This window comes from Trachymyrmex cornetzi, unplaced genomic scaffold, assembly GCF_001594075.2.
Source record: "Trachymyrmex cornetzi isolate Tcor2-1 unplaced genomic scaffold, Tcor1.1 scaffold627, whole genome shotgun sequence".
Taxonomy (NCBI): domain Eukaryota; kingdom Metazoa; phylum Arthropoda; class Insecta; order Hymenoptera; family Formicidae; genus Trachymyrmex; species Trachymyrmex cornetzi.
In genome coordinates, this window is record NW_017299945.1 from 126,550 (window position 1) to 137,545 (window position 10,996).

Here is a 10,996-nt window from a genome sequence, read left to right on the forward strand (position 1 = left end):
TATATATATATATATATATCTTCTAACAGAGAAGAAAGTGATATCCAAGAAGAAATTCTTTATACAACAAATTGTATAATATTTACTAATATTGTATTAGAAGAAGTTTAAAATATCATACAATTTGTTATAAGTAACTTCTTTTTAGATATCACTTTTAGCGTCTAACAATATCAGCAATTTTAACGAAATGATATTGTCTATAGTGATAGCTTCGCGAGTGCGTAAATCTTATTACAAATTTGTTTATAGCAACGACGATATTCCTCCGCCCTTGCCGCCACACGGAGTACCGATCACGAACTCGACATCAACAACGACAACTACGGCGACCACGACGGCCGGCACAAACAATGCAAGCAACGGCAATAACGAAGACTACAAGCCACCGGTACCGCCGCACAGGAACACGGGGGTGGGCATACGATTACCAGAACCGCCTGCGCCACGGAAGCATCGCCATAGGGCGTCTAGCGGTGGCAGCAGCGGCCATCACGGAAATAATCATCGGCACAATAGTAAAGTACCGCAGCAGTCAAATCATATAGTTAAGTCGCATGGGAAAACTAAAGTAGACAACGCAAACAAGCAGAATGGCGAGGACGAGGAATTCGTGGAGTTGGTGAATCACGACGATAACAATAGGCACCTCGCAAAGGACGCTGGGAGATCACGGGAAATTAAGAGGGCGACTATAGTTGGTAATCCAATGTACTCGTCGTTTTCCACTTCCGCTGTGGTATCCACCGTTGTCTCTACCGTAAACTCATCTACTCCTACTGGCGGTGCGGCTTCGTCTACCACAACATCTCCGCCATCTTCATCACCGTCCGTTTCTTCCTCCTCATCCTCCTCTAGCTCCTCTTGCGCCTCATCCTCCTCCCAGGAGCAAGAAGAATCGGTGGCTCTCGATGACCTTAATCTGGGTATGGACTATAATCAGATTATGCAGTATTTCGACAATCTAAAAGAGTCGAATGCCTAGGTGAGGCCGTTCGACCTTTCCAAAGGTCGAGTAGTAGTCAACGTCGATACGGAACACCGGGATTCTCGTTAGTAGATACAGCGAACGCGTTGAGTTGCTTCTTTTTTCTCTTGAGAATTCTGTTGAGAATTCGTGACAACTCACTCTCGCGGGAACGAGATTCTGCTATCATCGAAAACGATAATTTCCCGGATATTTCGTATTTTAGACTTAATCTAGTCAGCTTCCTAGCAGCACATCAAGAGTAACGCGCAAACGCATACGCATACACACATACACATACGTTCATATTTACGAAAACTTAAGAAAGGAATAATTCCTTTGCATACAATTCACACAGTCTCTCGACAATTTGTTACGACCGCTAGCAATTTTTGGGCGCAACGGGTGAAAGTTCCTCAAGTACGATATAATTTTCCGATATATATATACATATACGTATTTTATCACGTCAATACGTAAATAATGATACGTAAAATGTAATACGCGATAATAAAATGAAGAGATTGTATGTGTATTACATTAATATTTTATATTATAGACATGAAGATGCATATTTTTTACTATATTTTTTTACTATTTTTACAAATTATCGTTATCAAAACGATTCAACTTTGAGTATCTTTTTTCTTCTTGCTTTTGCTAGTACTTTTGCTGTTATTTATTTACGAAATATATTTTCTTTAATGATTTTAAATCTTGGACTAATAATAAGTTTAATAGATTTAATCTTTATCATGATTTATGTTTTAGTATACATGCGAAGTGTAGTATTCGAGTATCGCGACTACGAAAATTTGCTGGCGTAATGAATAGTCGGAGTACTGTTTATACACACGTAAGAGGCTTTAAAAAAACTGACTGTCGGTGGCTGGTGGGGTAGATAGATTGCTCGCTCGATGGCGAAAGCGTCACGCGACATTACGACGTTTCTCGCTGCGAGCTTCGTTTCATGCAGGATCATCGTAGATCCTCGCTCTTGCCCCCGTGCCATCTTGATCTCTCGCTCGATCCCTTCTCCGCTAACACGGTTCCTCCCTACGTCTGGCCGCAAGTTAATATCGTTAATGAGCGTCAGACAATTCGAGATGCTTTGTATTTTGATCGCGCATACATCCGATAATACGCACGTTGAGTCGCAAAGGTTCCCTAATATTTCTTATTTTCGTATAACTTTCAGATATTTTTGCATTCTCTTTGCGCCGAATTTTATTATATATGCCATAAACTAGCTATAGCTAAGCTATAATAATTTTAAATTTTCCGAATTTTTTAATGCAAAATTCGCAGAGAGTAATTCACAGGATCCTCGCGAAAGTTTTACGCGTGTCAGCGTGTAATGTCTGCATTTAACAGTGAAAAGAGGCGTATCTTTGAATTTATAAAAATAACTAATATATTTTCCGTATATGGAGAAACAAAGAAAGGAAAATTTTATACCAGTGCGTGTCTCTTCTTCATTGTTTCTGCCAATGTTTAATCTTTATTCAATATTTGCTTCAATATTCGACGTGCGATGTCGTCAACAGTGAGCTCTTTCAGTTCACTGAATGACGAGCTGTCAGTTAGCCGAGATCGGTAATGCAAGGCGCAATTGAAATACGACGAAGCGTTCACTTGCGACCTGACCCAGTCTCATCGGAGGATATATTTATTCGACCGACCGTACGTCGTAATGTTTGTAAATTTTGTTTTGTAAAATTGTGTACATATATATATTATATATATATATATAGATAGATATGATAGAGCGCATGTTAATTATGTATGGACTTTACAGGTTTAAAGTTACATTTATATGGCTAATAGAGATTCGCGAATCGTTCCACACATGTCGTTCGACGAGAAACACATCTAATTTGGCTGTACCAAAAGAGAAAAAATGTCGATGACAAAATACACGTATACGTTATACATTTAACCGATGTTCGAACGCTGCTTTCTGATATCGCTTTTGAATTCCTTCATTCTTCTCCACGATCTTTTTAAGTACGTCGCGGCACTTTTTATTCTGCCAAAAGTACTTTTATCATGTGAATGCATCCACATGCGTGTATGGTACCGTTGAAGTCGGTAACTGGGTATATGAAGCACCTTGACATTAGTACCTAATATATCGATATACTTATTTAGGTACAGCCTCCAGATACAATATCTTAATTAAATGCGCTCTTGCTTTAAACGTTTGTATCTAGGTATCGTATCTGTTACAGAATACTGTAACGTGTGTATATATATATATATATACTTGCCATATCAAGTATATAATTGTATATTTATCATAAAAATATTATCCGAAATGTTGAAGTCGACCGTATAATATAAAGAAATTCTTTCATTTTGTAATATATAACTGTTTAGTTTAAATTTTATTTATAGTCACTAATTTATCACAATATTTTAGCAATATTCGAAATGTCAGGAATATGTTTCAACATTTTTATGGCTGTTTCATACATATACGTAGGTGCTATTTCAAAAATATATACGCACATACACAAACACATCTTTATAGTGTATCCGCATTTATACCTAGATACAAAAAGAAAACATGTAACGTTTGTTGAAAGTGTGTATAAACTAAGTGAATTTTATTTATTATCTACAACTGGATTATCGGTATAAAATAAACGTAAACCTAATATGTCGAATAAGTGAAAAATAGTGGAAAAAAGCTATTTTTGAGACAATAATTTTTCGAAATATGATAAAAAATTAATCGATCATTTCTTACATAATAATTAATCAATAACACATATGAATCAAAGTAGATCGAATTTTTGGCGAAAAAAAATTATGTAAATTTATAAGTACGAAATAAAAGCATATTTTATAATTGATATAAATTTTATATTTTGCGGTATGATTTATTTTGTTTATATTGATATTATTGGTATGAATTCTTTACCTTAATAAAATATATAATTATTGAATATTATTATAAAATCTGAAGATACTTTTAAAGAAAACAATTCGTAGATAGGCAGAGTTCACTTAGTCTATATGTACTTTTCCTCATCATAATATACGAAGAGAAAGAAAAAAAAATCGTTTGTTCTTCCCGATCGATTAGAATAGTTACAAACTCATCCACATTTCCGTTGTTTTCCATAATAAAACTGATCACCGCGAAGCGATCGAATGAAATGAAGCAGAGACAATTTAAGTGTGAACGACCTACTCCAAGGATCAGCCAGGAAATCTATAGCTATGTACGTATCTAAGGACTACGGTGTCTAAGTATGTATGTAACTCTCTGTAAGTTGTGTGTCAGCACATCACGTGGGACAATAGTGATTTAAAATCTAATCCATCGGCGGCGAACGGCGTTCGGCGAACAAACAATTGACGGCGCCTCGTTGTCGTAAAACACGGCGAAATGAATATGATCACATGATTAAATTGGTAAACATTGAGGAAAAGTCGAAACAATGTGAGAGTATTCCGCCGAGAATCTAGTCTTACAGCGTAATTATTATAAATTATAATACATATATATAAATATATAAAATATTAATCAATGCGATGTACGTTGCCTTTCGCCCGATGATAATACGTATCTTACGAATGCCCCGCGGTCACCGTCGATGCGTCAAGCTTATTGTACATATAATCGATCCTTAATGGATATGGCAAAAACAAATCACCCATTCGGATTTTCCTAGAACCGGGCAAAAAAGATATATTAAGCTATATTCGAAAAATTAGATTTATCTTACATGAAAAGAAAAGTGAAAAGTTTTTGTTAATAACATGATAAAATTTGTGCTGTCTGATACAGTGTGGGCACTCGGTACAGTGGCTTAAACTTGCGTAAAACAAAGAAGTAAATATATATAGTCTCATATCACATTATACAGAATTCTACCATATCAGTTAACGTTGAATAGTTTTTAAACCGATTGCAAAAACACATTCTTCTACCCGATAACTATGGATTTTTTATGAATTTTTCTTATAATTGAATCTATATGTATCGGCTTAAAAAGTAACCAGAGCTTACAAAATTGCGGATATCTTATTTATCTATTTCATAATATGAAATCTATAAACACACACTCATTGTCGTCTGCAATCGGTTCTGATGCCTTAAAAGCGGCTGTTGTCAGTAACTTTTCTATAAGCGAAAAATTGGAAGGGACTTTTAATAATAATTCACTCAAGACTTTTAAAAAATATTCCTAAATAGTTCTCAAGCTGAAGTTTATATTCGTATCTCACATTTTTAATATTTTGTCCGAAAATAACATAATTAATAAATGTGCGATATTAAACCTGATACCGTAACACTTTTTAAGATCATAATCATAAGATTAACAACTAATATTTCTCAATAATTAACAGTTATTCGGATTAACTTTATGCAATTGCATGATCTTCACATAGGTATGGAAGGAATAAGGATCTAGCTGAATGTGGGATATGGGTATCTTAGCTTCCTTCGAGCGCTAATTGCTTTTTATTACTCTTTCTTTTCAAATAGATGGAGATACGAGATTCAACGGTGAACACGGTGAAAAACATGTACGAATTGATCATATCCGAGTATCAAGCGAAACAGGCGCACGCGCTAATCGTTCGTATATATATATATAATATATATATATATGACTATTATCTAACGATTTTGATATAAGGACACCTTCGGTGATTATCATGATGCCATAGCGTTTACTTAGTGTTACTAAGAGTGATCGGAGTCAGTGGCTTGTATGTTAGTATATATCGTTGCGAGGCGCGCATACACACATATTAGACAAAGTCTCGTACACATTTCCGATTCTATACCATTTCGATGAAAAACTTGCACTTTATACTATCCTTGTAGGCATTGGAACATATCCTTCTTAATATAATCCAGTGATTTCCGATAAGATCTTTGTTGTATCCTAGGAGATATTTCAAGTTATGTATTGTATGATACAACAATATCTCTTTATAGCTATTTTTCTTATTTATTCTCTCCAAATGTTTTTCTACTTTTTTATTTATTTTCTCCTTTCTTCTTTCTTACCTTTTTACTTTTATGACAAAAAAAATTACTATATTAATTAGCACGTCTATATTAATGCATTTCTTAACGTTTTTTAAAAGTATTATGTAAAATAATTAATTTTTAAATATGGTTTAAGGCAACCATATTTTCGCAGATAAGAACACAAAAAATTGTAATAACTAATATTCGATTGCTTGGAAATCACTGGTAATTCCTTCACAAAGATTCCTTTTATATCCGTATTTATTTTACAATTTATCCAATTCTACGAAAATTTCTATCCATGACCAATGTAATAAGCGACAGTAAACGTGCGCATCGCATATTGTAAGTCCTTCCAATCTTCCCTGAGCTCTTGCTGATTCGGAGAGATACGATAGACTCATCGCAATGCATCGCTGACTCTGCATCCGCGCACATTCCTCAAACACTGTTTATTTTAAGTGTGATAAATGCGGAACTGAAGAAAGAAGTAAAGCGAAGAAAGCGATAATTAGTAATTACTAACTGCGCTCGCGATGACGACGCTTGAAGACGTTGACGATGGCGGTGGTGACCGCATCTACGATGACGACAATATCCAACAGTGCAAGTGTTCTCTAAACTCTGAACGATTTTGGAAAAAAACCGATTATTGTAAACTAGAGATTTTGTTATATATACTCGAACAAATTTTAATGGAAAACTTGATCTTTTTAATCCACCGTAAATCTAGAAAATCTTTACTGTAAAAATACTTCACATCTTCATGATGCTTAATCCTTATTTTACAAAGATGGAGACTAGAAAATCATTTTTTAAAAAAGTTTTTTAGTTACACATTGAAAGGACTACACAGATTGAGTAATTCTTTTTTTCACTATGAAAATGATTTATTTCGTAAATTTCATAAACATCTTAATAATAATCGAGAGACGAATTTTGTTCCAATTTTATGTCAATATTTCTTACAAAAAAATCGTCATTTTTTCAAAAGTTCGAGGACACATCTTGCTCGTTCATACTGTCGCAAGCATAGTATCAGCACAAGCTATCGGAGACATTCCATGACGCCGGATTTTGATATTTTACTAGAATAAATCTGTAAGATAAATAATATAATTTCTTCTGCGAAAATATTTTTTGTCAAATGTTCTGATAATTTCGAGCGATTGTTATCCTTAAGTTAGGCAAAATGATTAGTAAAAGACTCAAAAAAAGGAAGCATTCGTATCAATAATTCAAAATAATGCTTTTCATTTTCTTTTAAAAAAATATAAATAAATAGGATAGAGACGGAATTTTATAATAACGTATTTCTTTTAAAGTAAGATTTATTTTTCTTGAGGTCGCCATTCATCACAAGTTTATTCAAATAACAGATGAAAAAGAAAAATAATATTTCTAAAGTATTGTGTCCGGAACTCTGGAATGACCCTCTACTCTCATTAGTGAAAATATTATCATCATCTCTATTACTATATGTATACTGCTATTGTTACTTGTACTACTATCATTATATTTATTGTCATTGTTGCTGTTGCTGTTATTGTTATTAAGATTATTGCTGCTGTTGCTACTGCTGTTGCCATCGCCGCGTCGATCGCGCGAATCCTGAAAACACAAGGCGTCATTGACGTTGTCGTTGCCATTATCGTCATCGTGGCCGTCGTCACTATCGACATTAATGTCGGCGCCGCCGATATGCTATAATTAATAACAATAAGATACGACTATCGCCTACTCAATGTACAATATGTAGTATTTACCTGTTGTTACCATCAAACCGTCATCAAAGATATATAAAAATATTGTAATTGTAACGTATTGAGTTTCTCGTATCCCTTTCTCTTCCTTTCTTCTAAATTAGACGTATACTTTTATTCGATTATAACTTATGTAACTGAATCAACGATAAAGAAAAAAGAAAAATCGCTACGAAAATCAATTTATTGAATAAAATTAAAATGAGTAATTATAAAAAAAATATGCAGTATTATATTTAAAACTTTCGTGTTTAATTTTGTTATTAATTATTTTTGTACTTCTAAAAAACGTGGTAGATTTTGTAAAATCTGTTTTTGACAGATTTGGCTATTTTGGAAGCTATATATTATTAGGCACATTTTATTTTTCTGTTCCACATCTATAATATTTAACGATCGGAGATCGTCAAAATGACTCCAAAATGATCGCTAAAAGTCATTTTTCATTTCCAATTCATTTTAATGTCATTTTGACGTTATTGTGGCTTGTTGTTCTGCTTGGGCATTTAATAGCACACTGTATTTAGCTGTTTCGAATTCAATGCTATATATCTCTCTTCAATCTATCACAAAATAGGATTGATATAGAGATAATCATATTGAAAGAGGAATATTTTATTCTTTAAATGAAAAATTCTTAAATCTAGAATAAAACGATCAAGCATGTCGGTTTGTATAAATATATATAATATATAGTACCAGCAGGAACAGTGTGCTCATTATAATAAACACATAATGACAATCATAGCACTGAGAATAAAAAGAAATTCTTTTTTGAGATTTGTCTCGCGTTGCGTGCGTATTGTAGGTATGTCGGAGATTTGATTTTTTGTCGATCGATATTATTCACAATTAATGTCCTAAATATTAATTTTATTGTTCGCTTCTTTTTGAAAAAATATGACTCGCATTGATAAATGCATGGAATTAATTGTTAGCATAAATTTGATATTTTTAAGATTCGTATCGCTATGGAATTCCGCTTTTAATTGATCCCCTACAGCACAAAAGTACACAAAGCGACACTGCTGCAATATTGCAGCAACATTATATGTTGCAGTAATATTACAGAGATTTTGCAGCGATTTGTTGCAAATTCTGTACTATATCTTCTATCAGTAGAGGGTTCTATCAGTAGAGAGAGATTTGAGAGAGGCCATGCCGGTCTTCTTCCTGTTACCGTCGAAATCATCTGTACACTACTATCGCCAGTACATCAATTAATTTACAGTTTAGAAACTACGTGACTACATAAATTATCTAACACTATTGATAAAATCGTATAGTCGAAAGTAGATGTGGTTCGTGTCTCTGTACTAAATTCTCAGGACAGAAGCGTGCCGACCATCTATAGGACGGAATATAGTTAATGGGTCCATGAACGAAAAAATTTTAATTTTGCATCTTCTACATATGTAAACAAAAGTTGTTGAATTTTAATAAACGAAATTGAAAATCCAAACAAGTGAATTTTGTTTTATAATATCTTATAAAATTACGAAGTTATATTATTCTTTATGCAAATTTTCAGTTCGTTTTTACCAAACATGATTACTAGTATGTATCAAAGTCTCTATAATTACTAGCAATTATAGAGACTTTTAATAAATTCAATCTCTTCTAAACATATATTGTTAATTTAAAGTATAATTTAGCAAAAACGAGCTATAGAGGCCCTCCACCACCCCCGCCAATTTTATCGGCGGTCCTCTTTTCTTTGTGAATATACTCACCCATAAAACACAAACAAGCTACTAATAAATTTAGTAACCCGTTTTTCAAGTAAATACATATCTTTAATTTATTTTTTTATTTTTATGTCTAATTATTTTATTGTATTTCGCTAATGAAATTGCAACAACTTTTTAAATATTATTCTTTATTGTATTATCCTTTATACAACTCGATAATACAATTATAATAATTATTTACAATACAATATATAATTATCAATGCTGTTCAAATTATAATAAAAGCGATAATTAATATAGAAGCATAATTAACAAATTTTAGTAATGCGGGATTATATATGAAAACGTCGAAAATACGTATAACGATAACAAATTTTTCTAAATCAATATTTAATGAAATATTGATAAACGTAGAAAAAACACTAACAACAATTAGATCGTATTTACTATTAATTACACAGCCACACAAAAAAAAGTACCCTGTGCTGAGGTGGAGATCCAGCTGTTCTTGTATATTTTGAGTCGCTGAATACGAACCTGACATAAAAATAGAACGATCCAGGGCAAATTTTCAATCTATAGAGCGAAAAAATAGGGAAAAAATGGGTAATGTTTTGCTTTAGATTGAAAATTTACCCTAGATGATCCTATTTTGATGTCAGATTCGTATTCAGCGACTCAAAATATACATAAGAATAGCTTAGTCTCCACCCCAGCACAGGGTACTTTTTTTTGTGGGCCTGTGTTATTACTCGAAATTTAAAATGCCTATTACGGTAAGATGGATCTTCATTGCTTTAAATAATTCAATCTTGAATTACTAATATACACTATATATGTACTTGCATATATATACCATATTGTAGTCTTTTCAAACTGCGCGCCGAATTGTTTTCCCGGACTATAAATGCAATTAAAACTACTCTAGTAATCGCGAATTAAATTGGCAATTTAATAATTTGATGCTACCATCAAGCATCATATTATAAAGATGTTAATATGTTGAAACTGTAAATAAATTGTTATTAATTTGCGAATATAAAACTTAATAATATCGCGATAAAAAGTCATTAATATATTTATAACTGCACTATTTCATCGCGTTCAAGATAACTATCTCAATAATTCCATCATACCGCAAAGTCCCTCCGCCTTGTAGTACGCTGGTTAGTAATATAAATATAAAGAAGAACAATCTTCAGTGGAGAGCAAACTTAATATATTCTGATTCTACGTCAAATTCATAAGATCCGTTTGCAAAGAAAAGTTAAGCATCTGTCAAATACCAGTGATCTTGTTACAGGAGGGTGTGCATCCCGAATCATCTCTTCTTCTCTCTTCTTCTTTCAGACTACTTACGATAGTAATAATTTATTACTGTCGTAGCATGTCAATTACAATTACCATTTTATACATGTATAGAATTTTATACATGTGTAGAAATACATGTAAAGCTCCCCCTCGCTTTTCGTCGCGCGAATCGTCCCCTCACTGCTCCGCGGGCGCCGTTCAGATACCCAATTATTGCGTATGAAAAATATTCACGGCTTCTTCAATTATTCGTATTTTACATGATTTT

General features: G+C 33.1%; 1 protein-coding gene across 1 annotated transcript in view; it reads left to right on the forward strand.

Annotated features, from left to right (window-relative positions):
- The window catches only part of dtn (transmembrane protein 132C dtn), a 108,634-nt gene extending 107,649 nt beyond the window's left edge, over positions 1-985 (forward strand). The window contains exon 10 of the mRNA XM_018516321.1: positions 253-985. Coding sequence (XP_018371823.1) covers positions 253-985 — 733 coding nt within the window. The remainder of the gene's footprint in view (positions 1-252) is intronic.
- The last annotated feature ends 10,011 nt before the right edge of the window (positions 986-10,996 follow it).